Source organism: Nesoenas mayeri (assembly GCF_963082525.1).
Source record: "Nesoenas mayeri genome assembly, chromosome: 1".
In the NCBI taxonomy this organism is placed as follows: Eukaryota; Metazoa; Chordata; class Aves; order Columbiformes; family Columbidae; genus Nesoenas; species Nesoenas mayeri.
In genome coordinates this window covers 88,933,552-88,960,664 of record NC_137541.1, presented here as the reverse complement: position 1 = coordinate 88,960,664, position 27,113 = coordinate 88,933,552, and the positions used below count along the sequence as shown (strand labels likewise).

At 37.3% G+C, this 27,113-nt stretch overlaps 1 protein-coding gene across 2 annotated transcripts in view; it reads left to right on the top strand.

The window, feature by feature from the left end:
* The window catches only part of STXBP5L (syntaxin binding protein 5L), a gene marked incomplete at both ends in the record, with an annotated part of 197,112 nt that overhangs the window by 92,986 nt on the left and 77,013 nt on the right, over positions 1 to 27,113 (top strand). For both annotated transcript variants that reach the window (XM_080354706.1, XM_080354705.1), the window contains 6 exons: positions 3,782 to 3,916; positions 13,436 to 13,499; positions 18,481 to 18,564; positions 24,995 to 25,118; positions 26,315 to 26,393; positions 26,571 to 26,725. In XM_080354706.1, coding sequence (XP_080210832.1) covers positions 3,782 to 3,916; positions 13,436 to 13,499; positions 18,481 to 18,564; positions 24,995 to 25,118; positions 26,315 to 26,393; positions 26,571 to 26,725 — 641 coding nt within the window. The remainder of the gene's footprint in view (positions 1 to 3,781; positions 3,917 to 13,435; positions 13,500 to 18,480; positions 18,565 to 24,994; positions 25,119 to 26,314; positions 26,394 to 26,570; positions 26,726 to 27,113) is intronic.

Here is a 27,113-nt window from a genome sequence, read left to right as displayed (position 1 = left end):
TGTTCCAGACCAATTTGACAGCATAGGAAAACTTCTTTGGTATCAGTCCATGTTTTTTACAATTTCTTACAATGATCAATGAGATTCATATTGTGGTTTGTGGTTGAGATTGTATAATATCCACATTTCTGGCTGATTTTCTGTAAGTGATCAGCATTGAACTCAGGTCTCCATTTAATTGGGTTCCATGTTACCTCAATCAGGTTGACAATCTGATTAAAATTTGGCAGAAGCCCTTCATACTGCCATAAATCACTACAACCACTATCTTCCTAAGGAAAAAAAAAAAATGCATTTCTTTCTTTCTGGCTAATTGACTGGTTTTTGTAAAGGCATCAAAGGATATCTTAATTTACTTGTGGGTTACATGACTAATAGAGGGGTACCTTTCATCCGCAATGAAAACTACAGTGTAAGTCTTCATTGTTTTCTCTTCAAGAATTTGTTATGTGATTTCAGTACTTATTGAAATGGAAGATGTTCATTAAAAATCTGAGTCTTGCTTCAAAGCATTCAAGCCTCAAAGTCAAGATACTGTTTTCTGTAGAAGTGAAAAGTCAATAATACATAAAGCACTTTGCTTTTAATTTACATAATGTAAAGGAAAACTACTTCAGAGCAGTGCACACTATTCTGAGAATATGAAAAATCATATGGCTTTGTTTGGTGAAGACTAACAATGAATCATGTTAAAATGCCTAGTAATTCCTATACTCTAGTTACTAAACTAACTAGTAGGTTTGTTATATATCTGGATTGTCTTTAAGGGAATAGTATTTTCTTATAAGCTCACAGATTGTGAAAGGCGGTATTTGATAATGTCTAATAACAGTTTGGGTAAGCAATAAAGGCTCAGAGTAGTTTTCATTGCAGAAGAAAGAACATGCAGAATATGTTCTTATCTGTCTGTCCCATAGATCCATCAAAGCAAAATGAAATTAATTAAGAGGAAATAGCTGAACTTAGGGAAACAGTAAAATTTGTGGTCATTTTCTGCATTCTTTAGCAACACTTAATTCTCTTCTGGTCCTTCATACTGTATATCCAGAATTAGTAGCTACTGGTGCCTGGGATTTCAGACCAACCAGCAGGAAAATAAGCCTAGTAACTGATGTACAGTGGTTAGTATTTTAGTCTGATTTTTCTCTTACTGTATGGCCTTGCTCTTGAAACATTATGTTCTTGAAATTTTAAACCCAAGGTAGGCAAATGCAAGACATGCAGTAGCTGGGAAATTAGACACCCATTTAGTCTGATGGTTGTTGTGGCAGTACATGCTAGAGATCGTAACACAGAAGCGAATTTCAAAAACGTAAAAAAGTAGACCAAAGCAGCCTCACATTTTGTCTGAGGTGATTTTGAGACTTTATTCATAACCAGGATATGGGATTCAGTCTTGCTCTTCAGAGAACAAGTTTTCCACAGTACACTGTACCAGCTTGTGAATGAATTTGTCAGAGTACTGAAAATCAGTATGGCCCTATGCGGGCTTGAATCTGCTTAGTCAGATAACACAACTGGAAGAATTTGAAGTAGCAGCATTAAGTCAACAAGGGTTCACTTTTGTAACTCATGAGTTATTTGTCAGTCGCTAGACAGATGTATTTTCAACGCTTTCAAATTCACAGGTATTTTCTCTTCCTGTAATTTAACAATTTACTACAAAGAAAATGCTGAATGAACATCAATGTGAAGAGTTTAAGAGGATTTATCATCCAGGGACTACGGAGGTTTTTGCATGGGCTGGGGCTTAACAGAGCATGCATACGTTTTGGAGTGCAAGAAAGAAAAGTAGGGCTAGTACAGAAATGCAAGGTAAAAAAAAGTGGTTTAAGTATGAATCTAACCAGAAGTGTAGCAAATGGTGCATCTGAAGAGAAAGCAAAAGAAATCGACTTGTTTAGTTTAAGGAGAAGGATCAGGAAAAATGTGAAAACTGGTTTCACATTTGTAAAACTACAAAGTGAAAAGGGTAAATTGTTCTTTGCATCTGTTATGAACAGAACAATAAAACTAACAGCAAGGAACATGTAAGTGGTATACAGCTTCTGCAGTTTTTTTCTGTCAGATATTTGTTGATCTGGCTGCACCAACAATTTAAGCACTACGTTGCTGCTGGAAGGCATTTTCATTTATGCATGCTAAACTGTAATTTCCATTCTCAAAGCAATTCTTTTGAAAAACTTGGTTTTCTTTCCGCTAAAGGCAGTGAAATTATTGCCAAAATTAGACAAGTAATAGCAAAACTTAATCTTGTACAGATGGATAGCACAAAACCTCTGTAATACTTAAGTCTCACTTGAATAAACAAAACAAGATTTCTGTGAAGGATAAGCCTTATTCTGGATTCATGATTCAGTGATAATTTTCCCCATAAATTAGAATGTGAAGACTGCTTATTTCAATTGTGTTCAATCCAGTGTGATAAATAAGGCCAAAAAAATTTTTGCTCACTCGAATGCATTCAATGTTAAATATCCTGACACATGATTAGCTGCTTGGAAAACTGCAGAACTATCAAAATACTGTGTAGAATCTGTTTGGAATCTTTATGTTTTCTGAGAAGGTCTTACAGGGAAGAATTACAGAAAGTATGTGAAATTTATATAAATATTAAACAATACCTTTAATTCAAAGGATGGCAAATGTTCTACTCAGAGGACTTTACATGACTGAGGAGTTTTTGGAGTTTTTTGAGTATTGCAAATTACTGAATGATAACCTCCATCCCTCTCACTCCTTTGTAATTAATTCAGAAAGATTGCTGTACCATAAGAATAAAAACTGAAAGATGTATGTTCTTAAATGCTGTTTATACATTTGTGGGGGAGGAAGGTGTTAAGGATAAAAATTATGGCATAGCTGTTAAATCAAGTTTTTATTTGAAAGCTGTAAGCAAATCGCTTGTGGAGCTGAATGATAAATATAATAATGTGTGGCATACTAAGCAAATTACCTGCTTTTTGTCACCATTTCTGAGGCTATACCATATGGTCAGATAATGTTTCAGTCTCTATAGGTAGCATGCATTCCATTATATTTTAGCAGCAAAAGGGTTTTTATTTCTTATAGATTTCCTTTTGCTTGAATGTATGTAATATCTATATGACAACTATAATATCAAAGAAACTCGAATTGAGTCATTTATCATCTGTGAAAAATTTTATAAATTATAATGAGAAACTGTCATGGCATCTTTCCAAGCTAATACAGCACTGGTTTATCACCCTGTAAGAATGAGTGTAGGATTCAGTGTGTCTATGATATAATACTGAGCTGTACTTGCTAATGTTCTTATCTAGTGCCCTGCACTCCCAAGTAGCAAATAAAGTGAATATTTTCTTGTATGAATGATGGTGTTACATTTCTGATGTACGAAACATTAATCCTGCTGATGTCAATTAACTTCTGTTTGCTGAACTGGAAAAATTGCTTATTCTAAGGAAGAAAATAAGCCTAACTTGAGAGTCCTGATACTGCCATAGTGGAATTTACATACTCATGGAGATAACATGACTTTAGTTTAGTTCAGTGCTCAAGTGATAAGGATCTTTTTTCCTGCCCTTAATATAGGCAGGCAAGATGGCCCTGTTTTGTTATCTTTTATGAGTTTTCTGAAGACGACCCCCAAAAACCGCACATTCTTCAGAATGCTGCATCTGCCAACCAGGCTTTTCTCAAGTTATAAAATGGAAAGAACAATTATTTCATCTGCAAAACTGTTAAAAATATTGTTGGTATAATATTCAGTTGCTTTTTTTGGTTTGTTTTTCCTTTCCAGGATTACTTACTGCCATCTACCTTTCCAGAGTAAATGGCTTTATGTTGGAACAGAGAGAGGAAATACACACATTGTAAATATTGAGTCCTTCATTCTTTCTGGATATGTTATAATGTGGAACAAGGCAATAGAACTGTAAGTTCAGTTTTTCTTGCTTTTGTGCCTGTGGTCATTTTCATAGCTGTCTTAAAATTAATTTTTAAGAATAATTTATTTTTATAAATATTAACACATCATTTGAAAACCTTTTATTTTAATGAATGCGTGTGTGCTATCAACAGTTTTGTTACAGAGCATTAGAAATTCAGATTTGTGACAGAGACCATGTAATTATATTTTATATCAAAGAAAAAGTTATTTGGCAATCTGTTTAACTATGGAATTCCATGAAATACAGATAATCATTAACCTCAAAAGTTCTGATTTTGCTGTTTTTATGGGGGTAGCTTGATCACTATCTCCTCCAAATATCCTATGAAGAGAATATTGAAGTATATTGGCCCCGAGACTCTATGGAGAACTTTTCTTCATTGGACTGTAGAATCATTTAAGATGAGAATGGACTGGAAGTCTCTAGACCAAGCCTTCTGCTCATCACAAGACTAATTTCAAAGTTAAATCAGGCTCATAGAAAGCTGATGAAGTGATAAGACAGGTAATGAGTGTCTGTTAAATGACAGTTCTCTGACAGGCTAACACAGGTGCCTGTGTCATGCGTATAAAGTGGAGGGAGACATAAAATCTGACTGGGATAAATCTATGCAAGTAAGGGATACTCTTGCAAATAACAGCCTAAACAAAAACAAATATTTCTCTGCTGTTTCCTCTGTGAAGCTGCAGCAAGAGGAACTGCTGCGGGCAAACTCACAGTATTTCATGCAGTTTCTGAGATTTCTGCTTCGTGTTGTGAGGAACCTGTAACCTCTGGCAGCAAACTGAAATTCACCAAGCTCAGTGAACCAAGAGGACAGTATCTAAGAATAGGGCTATAGGCATACAGTGATGGATCTAATCCTCTGTCCCTAGCAGAGATCACACTGACAGCAACCACTTTTCTCCAAAATACTCCCTTTCCCCTTTTTTTTCCCCTGTTATTATTACTGACTATCACCAAAAACTGCATCCCCCAAGTTGAAAAACTGATGCCTCGTTTTCTTTCCTTCCCTCTGCTGCCACCAAACTTCACACACACAGTCATAAAAGTCTAATATTATCTTCAAAGGATTCAAATGGTAATCAGGATTCATCCAGTTCTCAATTTTGGAATGTTTGTTTGTTTTTTCTGCCTTTCTAAGGCTTTGCTCAGCTCTACTCAGTAGTTTTGGCTGAAAATGTACTGCTGGAAAATGTGGTTTAGGCAAAACCAGAGTTAATATGTTCCTTTTTATGAGTTCTTTGGGTGGGAAGTATCCTCATTATTTTCTTCATTTCACATATTTTTGGTGATGTTGACATTCTAGAGTTTTTTTGATTCCTATATTTTAAAATATATATATATAGTATTGGGTGGACAATGCCTTTGAGGTTTTGAGAACAAAATATTTTCATTTTGTGTGCATTTGGAGTTTTCTTTCCTCCAGATATTAGGATGGTTCTATTCTGTATGAAAATAAATCTGAAAGTTTTTATGAAATTGAAGCCTTCCACCAAGTTTTACTTCCTAATTATTTCAAAATTATTTTGGATAAATCTTTTTTTAAATGACCACAACAGACCCTTTTCATGAGAACAGAATAGAATGATGCATCTCTTCAATGAAAAGTATGTGGGAAATAAGGACTGCTTACTAACAAGCTTCAGTACTGAGTTGTTGAGATAGGCTAGATGCTGTGCAAGAAGCTACATCTCTAGGACCTTTTAGTAAAAAGGCAGCCCCTCCTGACTATCTTATTTGTATTGCCTATGTGGGGGTGTACCTAGATATTCCAAAATTTTTCTTCCATAAGTTGTGAAAGATAATGACAACCTAATACAGACAGGCCTTGTCACCTCAAGTACTTGGAGATTCTGCGTGGTTACCACAATAGTTTCTTCTTCTAAAAAGCTGATTTTCCATGTGCTGTTTTGATGATAGTTGAGCATGGGTATTAATTCATTACTGCTTCTAGTTCTATCAGTCTTACCAGTATGACCTGATCCCTGTAAGTGTTGTGCTGGTCTAAGAAGGCTGTATCCTCTCCATTCAATTTCATCAAGTACTTCTTGATATGGAATGGAAGAAGTTGTTCTTGCCTGGATTACACAGGTGGGCAGGGGATCCTGTGTGTCTCTGGATTAACATGGCTGTATGAGAGTAAGAGGCTGGTGGGCATAATGGTGATGTTTGTCACAGCAGCCGCGTTTAACAGATGCTGTAGCATGGCTGAAGTTGAAACTAAATGACTTTCCTCAGTAAAGTAATTTGAACTCTCTCTGATAACAAACTATGATGTCTGTTCCAGTACTATTGCTTTCTTGCAGGAAAAATGAAACTTAGATTAGCTTTTAAAGGGAATGTTATTAACTCTAAGTTTACTTCATGAGGATGGGTTTATGATAGTAGACCTTCCTTTAGAATTGTATTTTTGAAAGAACAATTTTATTTGGCACCATGGATATGTTGTTATGATTCTACCAATGAAAAATCTTAAAATCTCTGCTGCACTGCACCTTGGTAGAAAGCAGAATTGCGGAAGACGTCTGACTACAGGCAATACAGAAGTATCTGCTCATGCACGTGCTTTTCTCAGCACTGTCACATTCAGTTAACTCCAACTCTCCAACAATGACTAAAATAGATGTTTTCCTTTTTTTTTTTCTTCCCCCTCCCCCTGCCAACTCCTTCTATCACTTTCTAACACCAGATTTTCATTCTTCTCAGAAAGGAGCGTTTCTGTAATTGTGCACACTGGTTTTTTCAAAAGGAATTTTTTTCTTCTGACTTGATTCTATTTTGTCAGACACTACTTTTATCTGCTTTAAGGATTGTCTTGGTATTTGAAGTTCTTACTACAGTATGCAAGTCATTCTGTTTCTTACAGTGCATAAATCTTCCCAGAATGATGGAGGAATATATCATCTATGTATTTTCCACATTCCCCTGGATCCAAATTATAACATTGCTGAAGACTTCTTTTTGAGCTTTCTAATTTTAGCATAAAATAATTGAATAAAACCTTCCATCCTTACAAGTTTTTTGAAGACCCTGTTTTATAGTGAATGCTTTCTCCATTTTAGTTCTGTTATTCTGAGTAAGAGTCAAGTCTTATGGCATGTCAGCTCTCTCGTCTCCCAAAATGAACACACTCCAAATAAATTAATACCTGCTGCTGTCAGGGTCTGATGAAGTGCAAAACTGCTCAACTTTTCACTAGTTTCTTAACAAACTTCTAATCCTGTACAGCTGTCACAGGAACTTTTAGGTCCATTTCTCAGTTCTTCTGCAGTCTTGTTTTTGTGAACTTAAAGGTCAATGAAGGCTATGAAATGTTGCCGTATTTTGTATCATTAGCTCATACTTGCTTCTTGGTCAGTTGAAGGTAGCTTTTGCTTCAGGAAATTTTACTGCAAATCATTGTTGATATTTCTTTGGACTTGACCTTCATTTTTTTTTTCCTTTGTGTATGGACATGGTTTTGTGTTTTGTGCTTTTTGTGTCTTTTCAGAACTTTCATTTTCTCAGTCATTCTGAGCTCTACCTCAGCTAGTATTTGGGAATGAAGAATTCTCTAATGAATTATTTAACTTATGCCTTATTTTTGCCTACTCATTCTTCCTCATTTTCCCCTTTCTCAGAGGATAGGATCTAGTTAGTTTTTATGTAGTCTCCTAAAGTCAGCTTGAAGAAATGCCTATACACAAGTATCTGGCATCAACAGTAGTGTGTTTTATTCATGATAGCCTCAAATGTGGTTGGTTTCCCAGCACCACTTCATCCTTTCCAGGAGCTTTTGCTTTTAATGTGATTCAGCAGCATTTTCCTTTCTTTGTAGGCTGTTCCACAATGAAAGCATAAAACTTTCCAGTCTCCTTGACAACTCTACCGTAATAGCAATGAGGGGAAACAAAACATTTTATATATACTAAAGCTACATGAGACAAAATGTTTTTGTGTTACATTTTGTGTTTACATTTCCACATGCAGTGTAATTTACTGTATGAAAGTAGTAATTACTGTATCTGTAGCTCTGATCGTGTTTCATGAGTTCTGTAAACTAATATTACTGATATAATATAGTTAACTAAATAATTGCTTCATTTAATCCTACTTGTAGTGCAGTCATGATGTCTACCCTTAGGAGAAATTGACTGTAGAGCCTAATGCCTGGCACTCCTTTAGAAGCAACACTTCTCTAGGGCTCCATAAAACATTGCTATTATTTCTATTTATACATACTTCCCTTGAGGAGACAAGAAGATGCAAGAAGTGAGGCATTGATTTGCCTTTGGCAGACCATTCCTGGATTGGTGCAAAGGACTAGCTTTGGGTTCCTTGTCGCAGTCCTGCACTGGCAAAGAGATAACAGCACTTCAGGAAAAGCAAGCAAGATGTATTGTCACAGAAGATTTATCGTCTCTGCTTCTGTATCCAGCCACAGGGCAGGTTCAAGGCAATGAGCAAAAGACTATATAGAATGGAGAAAGTTACAACCCTTTCATGCACAGTTTTCTTCCCTGCTCTGTCTGAACTGGTGTTATTTTGTATCAGTATATCCTCCTTCAGACATCTCCCCCAAGTTGAGTCTGTGCATGTACCGTCCCAAACCAAACAAAAAGCCTCTTGCTTCACCTTGTGAATACTCTTTGTTGTTTAGTCCAAGGAAGAACTGTTTTTGATGCAAATACTTCTCTTGATACGTATTAAAAAAAAAAAAAAAAAAGGTTTCTTCTAGCCCCAGAAAGGCAGTGTGGGAGGACTGCTAGGGAGCAGGCTCTACAATTCCAAAATGCTTCAGAAACATCTGTTGTCATCACCGCACAAACTCTGTGTGTGATCTTATCTGTGATGGCACTTTGAGTTTTAGAATCTACAATTATTTGAAAAAGATGTTTTCTTATTTCCTGTCAGAGTTTGTGTTATGACTGCCAAACTTCATAGACTGTATCCTCCTACTGATGTATAATCAGAGTTGGCAGCTGTTAAATGATCAAAGTATTTGTGGTGAGTGGACTGTGGCTGGTTGTGAGACCCTCACCCAGCTGCTCTCTCACTCCCCTCCTCAACAGGACAGGGGAAGACAATAAGATGGAAGAGCTCATGGGTCAAATAAAGACAGGGAAACCATATACAAATTAATGTCAATGCGCAAAACACACTTGACTTGGTGAAAATTAATTTAATTTATTGCCAGTTTAAATGGAGTAGAATGATGAGAAACAAAGACAAAAACTAAAATACCTTCTTTCTAACCCCTGTTTTTACCAGGCTCAACTTCAGTCCTTCATACCCAACCTGTCTACCTCCTCCTGCTCCTCCACCCTGAGCAGTGCAGGGGGATGGTGGCTGTGGTTGGTCTTTCACAGCTTCTCTCTGCTGCTCCTTCCTCCTCATATATTTCCTGCTCCAGTACAGGTCCTTCCATGGGGTACAGTCCTTCAGGATAAACCTGTTCCAGTGTGGGCTCTCCACAGGCTGCAGTTCCTTCAGGAAATCTCCACCTGATCCATCGTGGGGTCCTCCACAGTCTGCATGGGAAATATCTGCCCTGGCCTGATCCTCTCCACAGGCTGCAGGGAAATGTCTGCCTCAGCGCCCTGAGCACCTCCTCCCCTCCTCCTTCACTGACCTTTGTGCTTGCAGAGCTGTTTCTTGCACTTTTTTTCCCCACTGCCTGTGCAGTGCTTTTTGCCCTTTCTCAGTTTTGTTTTCCCCGAGGTGCCACTATCTTGGCTGAGGGGCCCAATGGGCCCTGCGGTGGGTCCATTGGGGCCGGCTGTGCCCAGAACAGAGCAGCCCTGACCTCTCCTCACAAATGCCCCCCTGTATCTCCCCGCTGCCAACACCTTGACACCTACAGCCAATATCTGACATAAAAGAGCTAACTAGGATAAAATTAAAGACAGCTGGTGTACGTGTGAAAGCAAAACAATGGTTCATTGAGTCTTTTGATGGAGTGACATACCTGACAGACTAAAATAATAAAATTGGGAGAAAATGGAAGAAGCCTGACCAATTCAGTTATAATACAACTAAATACAACTAAAATATTAAAATACTGACGAGTAAAATAAAATAAATATTAAGAGAATACTTGTATCAAATCTGGAGGAAAGAGAATGAGGAAAAATAGAATATCTTACATTTAGGGCACAGATTGCTATGTTTGGTATCAACTTCACTGATAATGTGTATGAAGCTCTTCCTCAACAAAACAAAACAAAATAGCTAGGAACCCAATAATGAAAATATAACATTGCTAAAAGAAACAGAAAGTGGCAAATATCCTGAAAAGCAAAAAGAAATTTTATTACAATGTAAGAAGTTCCAGTATCTTTCAGCTATGGTTTACAATAGACTCAAGAGAGAAATGGAGGAGGTAGGAAATGTATTGTATTAGTGAAGGTTACCCCATTTAGCCGAGGTCTTAGCATGGAAATCTGAGGCTACACCACTGCAAGAATATAAGGTAAAAGTAAGACTGGTAGTAAAAGCCAGTTTTATGTCATTTACACCTAGTTTGAGTGACAATGACAGTATAATTAGCCTGAAGTTAGATGTAATGGAGAGTGACTACAGCTCATGTAAGAGATTGCTTCTATCCAAAACCAAATGGTTACATTATTTGGTGAGCAATGACATCTGTATCTAAAAAAGAAAATGGTGTTTGCACAGATGTACCTGAATTGTTCTTGACTTTTAAAATGGGTAGGTAAAAAGAGCAGTCAAGGTAGGATCAGCCTTTAGCTTAGAAAGACAGTATGCTCTTTCCCTTTCTCCCCCCATGTGCCCCAGTTTTGCCAATATTCCAGGTCAAGTAGCAGTGCTGGTGTGGCCAAGCAACCCAGCCTGCACACGGGTTGTCTCAGCGGGCTGGGATAACCACCAAAACCAAAATTCCTTGTCAGCCTGCTTGTGCTCCTTCCACCATTTTGTCTGTTGCCACCTTAATCATGCCTGATGTTTGCTTGGCTCTGCTCCCTCTTCTGTCATCTGTCAGTGGTTCTGATCTGGCCAAATAGTAAAATTTCTTATGTTGCCTCTTCCCTTCACATTTCTTCCTCTTCTTATCTTTCCTTCTTTGCCCATCATGGCATAGGCAGCATGTACCCCAAACAGACCTAGTCCTTTCCATCAACCTGCTCTGACTCGTTCAGATAGGTGAACCTACATCAGAAAAAAAGTTCAAATCAGCCTAAAATGTCCCAAGACGTCATATTCACTCTCTGAGTACAGATGTACAAGCCACATGTGGGTCTAAGCTCTACCTGCAAACATCCTCATCTCACCCCTTAGTTCCCCATCAATTCCTACCTATCCTGCCTGCTTCAAGGTCTGGTGTTGTGGAAATGTTTTGTTTTGTTTTGTTTTTTTATTCTAGTACAGGTTACTCAGAAACAGAAGCTCAGCCAGAGGGGTCCTCTCTGGGGAGCTGGCTTGGGTAGGAATGACAGCCAGATCTCCTGCTAACTGCATCTCTTCAGAAATTGTTGTGTGCCACATCTCAAGCCAAATGGGTACTTTCTGTTGGCACCATTAAAGGCAGCCTGTATAGAATATTACTGTATAAACAGGCTGTCCACTGCTTTCCTACTGATCTCACTTCTGTGCTGGGCTATGTTGCAAAATGCCCTTGCAGAAGCCTTAGTCACCAGGACCTCCTGTAGAAAAGTAACATGCTGCAGATATTTGTAGAAACATGATCTGCCAAAACTGAAGATGGTGGCATGGGATCACCTAATGGAGAAAGTTCATTAAGGAAGGGGCTTACCACCTTGCCACTAGCTTTGTGTATGCAGCTAGCAATAATGTTAAAATCCATGTGAAGGGATAGGTTATAATCTTGGAAGGCGGTCTGGCCTTTAGGTAATGTGAAGTTTTCTATCTCTTTGGCCCGGAATAAACTTAATTTGGAAGGTCTAAGAATGTCTGGAGTAATTTTTAATTGTCTTTAGCTCAAATATTCAAGTATCAGACAGGATCTTTGCCAGCTTGCTTTGGCCCAGCTTTGATGCAGGACAAAATAGCTGAAATAGTTAAACATTCTATAGGCAAAAAATAGAGGCCAAAGGAAAGTGTGCATGCTTTCCAGAGTGTTGGAGGATACTGTTTCAGGAAGGAGGAGTCTGTGAGGATATGGATTACTCCATAGTATTTTAATGTTTGAATAACCTGGGAATTTTTGCATACCGCTTTCAATCTTGATTTGGAGCCTGACATGGTAGAACAAAGAGGCCAGTTTTGCTATAGTGCGGTATTTGAGCCAGAGGAAGAAGAACAATGTTAATTTAGGAAAATCCTTTGAGCGGTTTGTCTGGAGAACCTTGTTTTTGTTTGTTTCTTTAATTCCCTTGCAGATTATTTTTCAACTTGGAGCCTAGGTAGTTTTAGATATGGCTTCCAGATAAATTCTTAGCTTTAGAGGCCCTGCAGATCTCTGCCATATTTATTTTCCTGGTGACCTTTGGTGAAATAAGAATAGCCACACGAGTCTAGATCTCAAGCTGAACTCCAAGGGAAATGTGCTCTCACCCCAGAATCTAGATGGAGGAAAGTTCCTCTTCTGCACAGGCATTCAAATAGCCTGAAGCTTTATGGACTGGTGCTTGTCTTCTTGCTGTTTGACTTCCAGGGCCTTAAGGTCTGTTCAGAAAAAAATGACAATTGAAAAGTCTTCATCTGTCCAGTCAGTTTCCTATGATTTGCATTTGCCATCAAGTGCTGGATGTCAGTGACTTAAGCAACAGTCCCTGTACTGAGTTGCACATTATGTTGTTGGTACATGTTTGGATGTATTTTTTTTTTTTTTTAAAGAGAGGGAACAGCAAGAACAATAAGTAATCTTTATAGAGGCTTATGAAGACTCACGGGATGAGTCTCATGGCTGAGGAGTCCCACTGAATGTGCATTGCGCGTGTAACTGTACTAGTTGGGTTGAAGATGTCATAAGGTTTTACAGGATAGACAAAGGCAAGATGCTGCATTTCTGAAACCCCACTGCACTAATTCTAGGAAGCTACCTGATAGAACAATGTTGGTGAAACTGCTGAAGCCCTATCATTAATGAGGTTGGAACTTGGTGAAGCTTATTATCAGTCATTGAAATGAATGTAGTTAAGGCTTTGCATATCCTTGGCAGATTAGCCTTGAAATCAAGCAAGTGATGAGGGAAGGCGGAAAGAGAAGGGTTCGACAACAGAAAAGGCTAAAAAAGGCCTAGAAATTAGAGGAAAAAAAAAGATTATTTTCATAGGAGGATTAGTGAGTTTTGTGGGTTTTTTTAATAGAAGAAAATATTCAGCAACAAAGGAGGATCTTTGTCTATAACAGCAAAAAGGAAATAGAGGAGAACGTTAAAAGATATGGATAACTTTCAGATAGTTATCTTCCCCTGTTAAGCTGTATAGAATGACTTTTAAATGGTTGGAGGTACATGTTAACACACCTAGAAATTAAGGTAAGCATCTAGCTCTTCGTACAAAAAACATTCACAGATTTGAATTGATTTTGTCTTGCAGATCCACAAAGACTCACCCTGGGCCAGTTGTACATTTAAGTGACAGCCCAAGAGATGAGGGAAAAGTGAGTACAACTAATGGTATAAAATGTAACAACATTTCTTAGCCTTTATTTGCCTTAATAGCTCTTTCTTTTTATTTACTCATTATCATCTGCTTTCTTTACGTATTTGCAAGGTCACTTTTAGTATTTTACAGTTTTTAAGAAAAAAGTTCTCTTTTTACTATTTTAATGAGTAAAATATGTGATACAGACAATATATTGTAATTGGAAGCCAATAAAAATTGTTCCTGGTTAAATAAACTTGAGTTTTACTTACATAAGAATTGACTAAAAACTGTATCATGACTTCAGTACTTGGATAAACAGGCTACTATGAAAGCATTATAGCAAGTTTTCATAAGACAATAAGTCTTTTCTTATACATGAATAATAATTAGAGTAACCCACGTTTGTAACTTGCTGCTGTTTGTGAACAGAGTTGGGAATAACAAAGGGCTGTCAACAAGTGGGAGCAAAACATATCAAAATGTTAGGGTCGTGACTGATACCATCAGCAGGCAAAATCTGAGTTTTATTTGGCTTTATTTGTATGGTAGCTTTTCCAAAATAAAATTTGGTTGCCAGAATACTAATTTCATTAAAGCTCTTTTATTTTTCTGTTGCTACTGAATTTGTGAGCATTTTGCCTGTTTGGAAGGGACATTTAACTATCTCATCCTTTTAGATAATTTTTCCCAATTTCATTTCAATGTGCATTTATAAAGGACTGCATCTTACAAACGGTGTATCTGTTTGACAGTTTGTCTCACATAACAGCTGATAGTTATTGGAAACTAGCAGCAGTTTGAATTTCTAATACTGATACAGGGGACATTACACTGAAATTAATATGGGTACCAAGACAAACACTGATGACTACATCTGAATTTCATTTGCATTATCTGTCCTTGCACTTATCCATGTTGCAAGGTGAACTATGTGCAAATCATGCACTTGCCAGCTAGCTCTCTGACAAGTTAGATGTCCAGGCCTTTTTGGAAGAATAATAAGAGATCAAACAATGTACAATACAGCAAATAAAGTAATTAAATGCTATGAGGCTGGGTGTTTTAGTCTTAAACCAGAAGCCATCAAGAAATGTTATTTAACTATTTATGGCAAAATACCTGATAAAAATAAAGGCTTACTGATGAGGCATAGCTCTTGTTTGCTGGCCACAGCAGAAGCTGCTGCTGACCTACCTAAAGCACATGGTGTAGGGAAAAAGGATATGATACTAAAAGAAAAAATTATCTTTTGAGTTAATATCTCTTACAGGAATGTCTTGCACTGTGTCCAAACAGAAACCTAAGATATTTTTACTTCAGTAGAAAGAGAGAAGATTAAAAGGTCCCAGGAAAGGGAGTTAGAGGAGAACTTGTTTGGACATACAGATACTTTTTGCTCAGAGGGCACAGTGGAGGCATCCGAACACTGATTAAGTGTTGTCATGTAACAGCAACTACAAAATCAGACAGATAGAATCATAGAATCATTTTAGTTGGAAGAGACCCTCAAGATCATCAAGTCCATCATTAACCTAACTCTGGCACTAAACTATGTCCCTAAGAACCTCATCTATGCATCTTGTTCAAATGTGTAACAGGTAGAAGCTATCAAACTTTTTCCAAATGGTGCTGTGGGTGCTGAAAATGTATATTGGTCACAAAGGAGACTGGAAAAGTTAACACGAGATAAATAAATTTCAGAGTTACTGAAGAGGTTTGCAGAATTTTTCTAAAAGTTTATTAAAGTTAAGGTTAAATGGAGTAATGTCTAGTTGAGGTACAGGCTATCTTTGAATGAGAAAATTAGTTAGGCTGAGAGAATATGTGAGGGTATGGTAGGTACTTGCCCTCCTCACATATGGTTGTTTGGTATTTGCTCTTAGCCATTTAAGAAGATACTGTGATAGGCAGACCTTTTGTTTAATTTAGTAGACTTGTTCTTAGGTAATGGAGCTGTTTCAAGATAGTTCAAGAGAAATCTCCCTAAAACACCATCATCAAAAGCATTTCATAAGGAAGGATTTGTTAAGTCAAAACGTGGAGCAACTCCACCAGACAAGGAAGATCTTGCCTGGACTTCTGCATCCTTAAAGTTCTGTCTAGCCTTCTGCATGATTCGTAACCTAATTAAGCATGAGTAATTAAATGAGGTGCCAGGAAACACAAGCTGAAGTGAAAACTTAAGGTTTTTCCTTCCTGGACTCTTTTTACACATTTTTCTTCTTTGTCCATGTTTCTTTCCTCCAACTGCGTTTATGGATGTGTTATTTTTTTTACCTCACTTAATATTACAGACATAGAGCTTGCCTTACAGATCTTTCAAGTGCTTACCATGGCCAAGAAGATGGAATATGTGAATTCCCTATGGTTCAGACAGATCAGAGTATCATAAATATATTGGCTATGAGACTAGTCACATTCACCCTATTGGAATTCCGACTTCAGTGTCATGTCACAGTACTAGTATTTTAGCAGTATGGCTATGATTGAAGCAAAAAGAAAGATTCACAGCTATGCAGCAAATCTTATCTTTTAACTTCTTACCTGAAATCACAGCACTTTGTATCTTGCAAATCTGCAGTGTTGTTGTGCATTAAGAATTTCAGGTGGAATGCTGTCTCTGATAGGAGGTATTTAACCTTTTAGTAATTGCCTGGAGCATGATATCTTTGCAAAAGAGTGATAAAAATCAAAAGACAACCCTGCTTCACCAGGGAGAAAGGCTTATTATGAAACAGGGTCACATACTAAATGCTTTTCTATTTCTTCACTTTCCTGAATACGTTTGTACAAAAACTGAGATGAAAAGAATCCCGGTAGATACAAACTGAACTCAACTGGTTTGGTACACAGCTGCAATACACTGATGCAAGTGCTTGTTATGATGACAGTTAGAAAGGCACTCAGACTCCATAATATATGATTAAAATACCGCTTATTGGAGGTAATACAAAAAGGCAAAAGAGGATAATCTTGCTTTAATTGAGATAATGGGAACACCAAGTTGGACCTCCGATAATGGCACAGCACACTGTGCTGGTCCCCTCTATGAAGAGGTTTGCCAGCATTTTGGTCTTCAAACATCTCAAAGGATTATTATATGTATTTTTTTAATCTATTAATTTCCACTGTCTAGCAAAAGGATGTTCACATGAGAAGATACTGCCTTACATTAAGATAAAGGCAACAACACAAAGGTGCCATAATTGCCATTACCAAGTTGAAGCTGCCTACAGGATTCTTCTTTACAATGAGCCAGCTAATTTTTTCTTGTGGCCAAGGAATATGTGCAGCACAACACAGGCCTAAAAACCAAGTCCTGTCTGCAGCAACACATAGCACAGCACAGGTCTGCACCTGCTCAGGTTAACTGCTTATGTGGATCACTAACTGTGGGTATACAATTGTCTTCCGTGTAGGATCACTACACTAACAGCAAAAGTAGTCAGAGGAAGACATTTCTTTCTTCACTATCTCAATGGCAATCTATTATCCCAGAGTACCATATGGCATCCTGACACAAGTGCTAACCAGTTAGCTGCATGCTTTCTGAACAGGATGTCTTTTCACATTTTCTTTGCTGCTGAATCCCATATGGACCTGTCCAGAGCAAAAACGATAAATATTCTGAAATTTCTCCAGGACAATTTGAATTTTTTTTCAGGATTAGAGTTCTTAAGTAATCAGGTATTGTTCGTATTCAGGTATTAAATACATTAGCCATAAGTCATCCCCAGATTAGGTAATACATAATGAATATTCTCCTAGCAATATAAAGAATCACATCTAGTAGGACTGGGAGTATTCCCAGTCCCTTTATAGCAATATTGATGTATCAATTATATTTAACTTGGAAACAAAGTGATGTTTTGTTTAGCAGTCCAGCCAAGTTGCATTTTTATGATTTATGCAAGCTGAGTGATAGAAAAGATGCTGGTAAGGTCTCAGAGACTAAAAGATAGTCTCATCATTCTTCTGCTCAAATTCTTAATATAGAAACTGAAAGCTCTTGCCTGCATTCTGTGATCCATGTATTTACAGAGAAAGAACCACTGTAGTCATCACTGCCAATTATATAAAATATTCCATAGCAGAAATGTGTGAGCCTGTCAGTTTGGTCATTCCTAGTCTTCATGTCTAGGACAGACTCCCCCATAGAGGGAAGCAATTTCCAGAATGTCTAAGTAGGCCAGGCTTCACATCTCCCCTTAGCTCTGAAATTAATTGTGTTCAAATAAAGAGTATTCAGTACAATGCAAGATCAATTATTCAGTTGCTTTCAACAGAGACAAGGAGAAAGGATTGTGTTTGTTCTTATTTTTCTCCCTGGCATCATTTTTCTTCTCTTCCATCTTTTGACAAATCTTCTTTGCTGCTATTTCTCAGGTATGCATGCTGATATGACATACTAGTTCCAGAAGAAGTGAAAATTGGCATACCTGTTATTTTGGTTTTCAATTTCTAGGAAAGCAAGCAATTAATTCTCTTCAAAGTGAGTTCTTCAAAATGTTTTAAAGCAGTAGAAAGCGGAAATCAAAGGAATATATGTAGCTGAAAGAGAGTTTAACCTGGTGACTCTTTGGTTTAAAGTGATTTCTTTTGTGTCAGTTTTCCCTCCAACCAGGGGCAAGGAAATTAAGACCTGAGAGAAACATGCTACAGTCATGTTTTGTCAACAGATCTACTATTGTCAACACTGTCCAGACACAAAAATCTTGCAGAAACAACCAAACAAACAAACAAAAGGGGGATAAAGCAGACTTTTTCTTCCATATTAGAACTTGAATTGTCAGTAATGAGGAGGAGTTTATACTGAAAGATAATTTGAAAGCAGGGTATTACATTTAGTGCAAACTACAAGCTTGCCCATGAGTTTGGCATTTCTTTTTACAGTGTTTATTTATTTTTTAAAGTCTCTTAAGCCATGAAGTTTTTAAATATTTGTATATACCTTTTGAATCTAAAGCATAACTCTGCTTGTTTCCCTCCTCCAGCTATTGATAGGCTATGAAAATGGGACTGTAGTACTCTGGGACTTACGATCTAAAAGAGCTGATCTGAGAGCTTATTATGATGAGGTAAGAAATTTTCATTTATTCAGAAAAACTGTTCTTCAGCAGATTGTCATATGTCTTATAAAGCAGATGGATACTTATATTAAGGCATTGCTTGTTCTGGAAATACTGTTTGTGCTATGCTTTTGAACAAGTTATTGACAACAGAAATCAAAACCTGAAATCTCTAGTTCTAATGCATTAGGCACTTGTGAGCATAGTACAACACGGAGTCTCTTCCCCTTGGCTCTGACAAGTTCATCAGCTTCTGTGTGGGGATCCTCGGTAGAGCAGTGTAGTGATGAGCTGACCTGACATATAGCTACATGAGGAATTATATAATTAAATTTACTGAATATTACTAGAACATTAATTAGAAGAAAAGATAAATTATTTTGTAGGGCTATTGATATTACCTAGTACTCTAGATCTGCTTAAAACATTTTCAAAATTGTATTCTCATAGTTTTGTCCAACAATTGTCTCTTGCCATTTGTAAGCAGATTGTATCAAACACCAATGCAGTTCTTGTATCTATGAACAGGTTGTTTTAAAAATAGATATATTCCTAGTTATTATTATTTTAGCTGTAGCCCTGGGGAAAACATACTTTGCTCTGCCAGCCTTCCTGTAAAGTTCACCATGGATGAATGTCAATGCAACTACAACTGAAGGTAGAAAAGGACATTTTCTTTAAAGTGATCCAGGCACTAACTGGTTTCCTGTAGTTCTATTTCCTCCTTTGTTTTGCCACCTTATTATATGTAAGGAGGATACATGTTTATTTTCTCTCTAAAAAGTAATCTAAATATACCTGAATCCTGCACTCTTTCAGGCCTGTTTTCACAGACACACTAACACTACACTGATCTTCAAGGTAAAGACTCTGAGCATCCAAATATTCTAAAGGACAGGGTAATTTGGAGTTTAAATATGCCAGCAGTTAAGCCTCAAGACATGCCCACTAAGTTGTCTGTAACTGACAGTCTGCCTGTGCATGCACTTGTGAAATTTCGCCTGTTTTATTACTTAGGCTGGACAGCTTTTTCCTTTTACAGCCCTCTTGGGGGGAATCAGTTTATTTGATGTCCTCTCTTGTGCTCAGAATTAGACTAAATAAAAGAGGATCTTCATAATACCTTTTCCATTCTTTTTATTTGCTTGTTGATCCAGAGTGGTTGGATATTGTAAATTTCTCATACAATTTAGTTGTTCCACATTTTTCAGTACTGACCCCTGAACATTTTTTGGCCTTTTTCTGAGTCACGTGCTTTCCTCCTCAGTGGTTACTTGCTGTGTCATTGCTGCATTTTGTGCAACTTATGATGACTTGTTATCATCTACTGAAATAGTTGTAAGATTCTTCTTTTGTCTTTAAAAGGGTTGGTTGACTAGTTATTTTACTTTATTCCAGACTTTTAGGCTCAAGTTTGATAATGTTCCAGATCTGCTAGGATTCCTCTAGGAAGCCCCTAAAAAGGGTTGCTTTTTAAATCCTGGGTTATATAGCTTTTGTGAGTCACAAATTATTAGTTTAGCATGTGCTACTTGGTATTTGGCACTAACCCAAGTTTTTAAACCTAAACTGCTTCTTACAGATTGTTCACCTACGATCACAGTCCAGAAAACATTGTTCCTGCTTCCCTTCACCCTTCTACCTGGACCTCTGTGCTCTGTGATGTCTGACCAATCTGTTGGTATTGTTATCCTGGCACCGAGCCAGCCAGTTGTAATTGCAGGGTACCTTCTGAGGTCTCAGATAAATTGATGAAAATGTTCTGTATCTTCACTCAATACTGAAGTCCCTCTTGGAATGGGGTCTGAATGAAATTAATTCAGCTTCATTTTTCTAACATTATGCTTTCTTTAGCACTGGTTTTGAAAGTGAGGTAATTGCCCTATTGGATGGTGAAAGAACTGGAAATCTCATCTAAGTCACCACTTCCTCTTCTGGCATCTTTAAGGATTGTCGGATGGCATGATTTTTTCTGGCTTATCAGTGGAGCAGATACTTCTGCTTAGTATCAAAAAAAATCCCCTGGCAACAGGTTTCTCCATTAAGGGGCACTTTGTGTGTACTGTGAGAAACAGATGATTTTTCTTGCCTTTGATGGACTGTGAGTGTTCAACACCAAGGCAAGTTCTGTCTTCTCTGTAATCTTCTTCAGATAGCTGTCCAACTTGGTAATGTCACTGAAAATAAATGTCAGCACCCTCAAGACTCCATGTGAATACTCATCAGTTCACAGGATCAAGCCCCAGCTGGATTTCTCCTATGTTATCCTTGACGGCACTGGATTTCAGTCTCTCCGGGCTGCCTGTTGAGGAGGCTCTCTCTTGTTATTCAGATCTACAGAACTTGTTACTGTGCAGCACAGAAGTGAGAAGCTAACAGCAGATATTTTTTTATACAGAAGAGGAAAGGAGGCTAGTATCTACAAATCTAAGCATTCTTCATTTTTAACTTTTAAGTTCCTTTTTAAGGGACTATGTCTGCTGACCTTCCATCATTATAGAAAGGAGTAGTTTCATATATCATTAATTTAAATATATTTATTTTCATTCAGCCACAAGAAATGCTTTTATTTCATTGTCAGTGAGAACCATTATTACAAGGTCTCTTTGCTTAGATTTTTTTCACTATGTTGAGTGCTGTTTTTTTAATTGAGGTCTTAGAAGTAGTGAACAGACAGCTCAGCTGGAAGAGGCCCTCTGTATTTGCACAACTGAACAGTCAGCTAACAAACAGATCATCAAGAGACAACAGTTCTCAATCCACTTGGACATCAGCACTGTAAAATTTTGCCTGTCCTTTTTAGGCTGCATGCATTGTTGTGCCAGTGGGATACTTCATATCACACGAGACTTACAGACATGGATACAAGACTTATGTTGGAGATATCTTCTTTGGGTGCTCTTATGACATGAAGATGAGCTGCTTTCTACAATATTAGCAGGATATGTCCAATACTTGAAGAAGCACACCGTCACATTTTCCTTGCCATCCAGATTAACGTCATGGACATATTGCTCCTGGAATAAACAGCTTGCTGAGACAACCCAATAGCTTATAAGTGGTGGAGCTGAAAACTCTGTCCTGTGTTCAGAGACCTTCAATTGCAGCATTAGCAGCTGCATTCCTTACTCCACCTCCTTGTGCTATACTTCATGTCTTAAAGACTGGGAACCTCTCATAGATAAAACATATCTGGTCATTTCGAATGTGAGAGGTTCTCACTGAGGACAGAAAAGGCTGTACAAGTTGTATTATCTGTAACTTCTCTACTTTTTGTTCTTATAAGCCTGTATCTTCTCTTTAAAGCCTTTCCCTGGTACTTAGCATTTTCTCACTGAAGCTAAAAGTAGTCCTGTCTCTCTTTTAGACTCAGTGATGACCAGTTAGAGGGTACCTCAGTTTATCAACTGCTAATATAAGGAGTCCTCTACTGTGTCAGTGCTTCTCAAGAGACATTCTCTTTTGGAATACCTGGTGCCATAGTGGAGCTTGAACCTGCTGCTAAAGTATTCTCTGTCTGCTCTTCAAGATGTCAGCTGCAGATTTTTTTTTCTTTGTGTGATGATGGTTGTCATCTCAGTGGCGATATGTATGAGATATTCAGGGCCTTTCAATCAATGCTCCTATATGATGCTCTCTTTAAAAGGCTTTTCTTGCAAACCCTTTTCTAAATTCCTTCAAAATTTTATTTCCATTCATTGGTACAGAAAGAAAGCACATAAATAAGACAGATCCTTCAAAGGATTCTCAAGTTATTGTTGGTAGTTGTCAGACCCAAAAAAACCAGCCGTCTTCAGAGGCACACTGTTTAAAAGTTTGACAGGTTGTGTTGACACACATTCAGAGCTTCCTGAAGCATAGTCATCATCTTTCGTTAGAGTACATCTCCAAAATGAAGCTGCAGGGTTAACAGAGACATTTGCCAAATGACATCTCCATACCTTTAACAAGCACTATGCAATTATGGAATTATCAAATCAGATATGGCCCTTGCTTTAGTGGTCCTGCAGTACTACTAACACAAAGTATTCTTAAGATTCAAGCAATAGGATGAGACAAGTATGATGCTTGTTCAAAATATGGGTAAAAGTGGTCCTAGAGTCCACGTGAGTTCTTCTCAGTGGAGGAGGTTTGTGGTTGAAGGAACTGAAACATTGTTGGGCATGCTTAATTTTAGCACATGCTGAGTATGAGAGAAAATGGAATATATATGCAACCACTGTGGGTATTGCAGAAGGAGAAACACACCCAATCTGGAGTGATATGCTTTATGTGCATACACTGTGTGAACATTCACATGAGTCACTCACCGTGATGAACTCCTGTTCTACGCAAATAACTGCTCCTTTTTTGTGTAGATTCTAAAGAAGTGGATCAGAATGCTAAACATATTCTACCAGGGAGAAAATAAGCCTTATTTAGTACCACCTTTCAGTATTAGTTGTGACTCCCAGCTGAGATCTCCAAAAGCAATTCTCAGTATTTCTTGCCTGTTTGGGGGGCAAAGTCTAACAGGTGAGTTTGATTTGCTGCTATGCCAACTGTCTGTGAGAGGAGCATTCCTCCTCAGCTCCATGCAACAGGAGCTTTTTGCTGGCAGGTGGCACCTGGCAGCTGAGAGGCAGTTTAACAAGCAGCTTGGTACAATTTTCAGCTGCTAGTTACCAAGCTCCTGCTCAGACACAGTGACTGTAACCGTGTGCAGTGTTTCTATATGTGATAACGCATCAAGAGCAAATTCAAATTTGGCATGATAGCAAGCATGAATGAGCTTATGTCAGAAATAATTTGCACAAGGACAGACAAGCCTTCAGTGTAAGTGCAGCAGTGCTCCCCACAGATCTAAGCTTCTTAATACCTGAGGGCAATGGCATTGGACTCTGTATGAACCATCTTTTTGTGTTGTAGTTTGATATCTTCTGGATCTTTTAGGGGAGTTTTGTGTCAGCCCCCCTCTGGTAGGTACAAGTTTGATTGATACCCATTACGTGACTTGAAGATAAATATCTAGAGTTTGCTTTGTTCACTGAATCTTTGTTGGCATTACTAGCTTACCGGTGTATTAGAAAAGGATTCATATACAAGGCATGTCAGATTCCTATTAAAACATCTGGATCATCTTAATGCAAAGGCTCATTTGTGGCAGTGTTGTCTGGCCTCATGACCTGAGTAAAGTTTTAGGAAAGGATCACAGCCTTTTTGTTGTTTTCTTGTGATATTCCCTCCAGACCATGAGATGTTACCAGCTCTTATACTTATTAAAAGGGGAAGACCAACAGGGGGGTTTGAATAGTGACCAGTAGCACTTAGGTTTCAGCTTAAGAAAAATTGATATGAACAACTCCAATGCTGACTTCTGAATATCTAGGTATGATTTTAAAGTGATTTGAATAGATCAGGTAAATGGCCATTATACAACCGTGAATGCATGCAAGGCCTTAGTATTTCCCGAGTTGCAAAAATGGAAATTTATTAAACTGCATTAAAAAATAAGTCTCTTTTATTTACATTTACATAAAAACATACTGTGTTTCTTGCTATTTGGCAGCTAACATTTCTGGAAGGAAAGTGGATTCAAGGGAAAATGTTGTGAGTTTGTGCTCTTGGAATACAATGAAACAATACTCGGTTTTGTCAGAAAATGTCTTTTGTTAGTTTGCAGCACATACCAGTGAAAATGAGGGACTTACACCATTATTCTTTTAGTTAGTTCAATGTAATTATGAATGTTTTCAGTCAGTTCCACTAGCTATGTACAAAATCCTAAGAATGGTCTATTAATTTTTGAAGTGTGTAGGAGTGTGATATTCCTCATCTCTAATGGATTATCTGTTTCAAAAGTGTCTTAAAACATTGTTTTGTTAAATGCTTATATCAATGAGACAATCCCGGTCTCTAGTGATTTTGGTTTTATATTGAACATGCTGGATTTCTGTGTACTTGCTCTGAAACTTAAGCATGTGGGAGAAAAAATATTCAAGAACAGAGTGCTACTTCTACTTTTTCTAAGTAGTCCTCTGGGGAAGACTGCATGTGTTGTGTGTTACCTCTGAACCTTGTTACGCAGAGTTCCCTGTACGTTTGCTAGATGAAGTGGTTCTAAGGAGAGCTATCAGACAGGTTGCAGTTGCACTGTGTGTCCCTTGGTCTTTTACTTTTCCCTTAATACCCTGATCCTTCAATTTTGGTCTGATTCAGTACAAGCTTTTATACATTCTTATGTTATTTTAGCATTTATAATGAATTTTTTTCCCTTGACGAGCAGTCTATTACAGCCATTCGTTGCTAAAAAGCGCTGGCAATAGCCTTCAAACAAACAAGAACCATCCAACTGTTCATATACCATTACAGTAATATAATCCAGAGTCATACCTTCAAATATCATTAGTGTAAACACTGTGTTACATTTCTATCTCAAGTTCTTATTTCATTTCTGTAGGCTATTCATTCCGTTGCTTGGCATCATGAAGGGAAACAGTTCATGTGCAGTCATTCTGATGGCAGCTTGACTCTATGGAATCTGAAAAGTCCTAACAGACCATTCCAGACAACAATTCCACATGGTAATTTTAATAGTTAAAATGTATAACTAAGAAGCAATACAATATTCTCTATGCTGTTTGCTAATATATATGGGGTTTTTATTGTAGCTCCGATCCAGAGTTGCTTCTTGCAAAAATATTTTAATCTGTAAAGTAACTGCAAAATATGATAAAAATCAGAGAGCAATTTTGATCTAACTTTTTTTAAATTGTTGTCATAAATACCTCTTACCAGGAAATATTTCTCTAATGTCTTCTTTTATCCAATTCATCCTAATAGTCTACTGCTGGTCTTTGACGCCTCCAGGTTATGGGATTTTCACATTTCTTTATATTTTGTACTTATATGCTCGTATGTTCGATTTTCACAAGAAGTAATACATTTCATAGAAAACACTGTGTTCCTTGTTATAGAGGTAGTACAAGGCTTCCCAAGTCACTGCAATGAAGAATTTAAAGGAGCCATATTAAGAAATAGCTGTCTTTTATGGCTGGGACTTTATATGCCATTGATTCCTATAAACAATGTTAAAAGTTATTAACTCTATTGCAAATCAATACATTACCAAGAAGCCTGACTGGGTGGAGAGGGAAGAAGAAGGGGAAGACAAGCTGTACATACCCCAGAAAAGTTTTAGCATTTTCTTAAATTTCCTAATTCCTTTTATTATTTCATTTTTAATAATAGAATTGTATTTATGTTGGAAGGTACCTCTCAGAGGGCCCTCCAGTCAAGTTGTTGTCGAAAGCATAGGGTTTCTGAAGTAACAAAACCAAAACTGTTGGGTTTTTTTGATTTACAAGTAACTAGGTTCACTCCAGAGCATATAACATTTTGTCAACAAAAGGAATTGAGTCAATCTAAGAATGACTTAAAAAACAAATAAGCCGTTTATAGTCATAATGTGTTCAGAAAATTGGTCAAATTCACTGATTATTAGTTGTGTCATCCTTCTCAGTTATCTTCATGATTTTTAGACATCTTTGAAGTGTGATCTATGTTTATTTAGCTGTATGTGGCAGTAAAACCATAAAGCCACAATAAATTTAGGCAAACGCATATTTTTTTTAAATAGGAGCTAGTACTTATCATCTTCTGTAGCTTTAAAGTTCCATTCTCCTACTGCTTATACAGTAGCTTCAATGTGTATGTCTTAGTTTGATAGTTTTGTTATCATGATGTTTTAATACAGTTTTCATACTCTTTCTTTCCTTAGGAAAAATTCAAAGAGATGGAAAAAAACCTGAATCTTGTAAACCAATTCTTAAAGTCGAGTACAAGACCTGTAAAAGCAGGTATGTTTTTAATTCTGTAATTAACTCAATGTAACATTCCTGAGTTAAAATTGGTTTAGAATCTTTCCCTCTTTCTTTTTGCAAAGCTATTTATCATCATTCAAATGTACTAAGTCCATAATGGAAAGAAATGTACTATGTAAACTAACAATTACTATGTTCGCTTTTTTAATACAGTGAACCATTTGTGATATTTTCTGGTGGATTGTCATATGATAAGGCTTGTCGAAGACCAAGTTTAACAATCATGCATGGGAAAGCAATTACAGTTCTAGAAATGGATCACCCTATAGTTGATTTTTTAACTCTTTGTGAAACTCCATATCCAAATGGTGAGTTTAACAACTAAACACTGTTATGGAGAATATAAATTAAGTTATCTTGTCTCATACCTTAATTCCATCACAGGGACAGTTGTCTCCATCTCAAGAAAATCACATCACTGAGAATAACTGGAACTTGTTTGTATTATCAATATAGGAAGCAAGGGATGAGTGGATGATAAAGTATGCATAAATCTCCAGATACAAGATTGAAATACATGAGCTAGTGTGAGGAAATTTTGCTATTAATCAGACATAGGTGCTTATATTTATAACATTTTTCATGAGGCTGAAAATCTACAGATTACTAAATTAATTAATTTAGCCTGAATTGAACTGTTAAAAAGTGTTTTGCTGCCTATTGTGGGGCTGCCAAATTCCAAAGTACATTCACAGA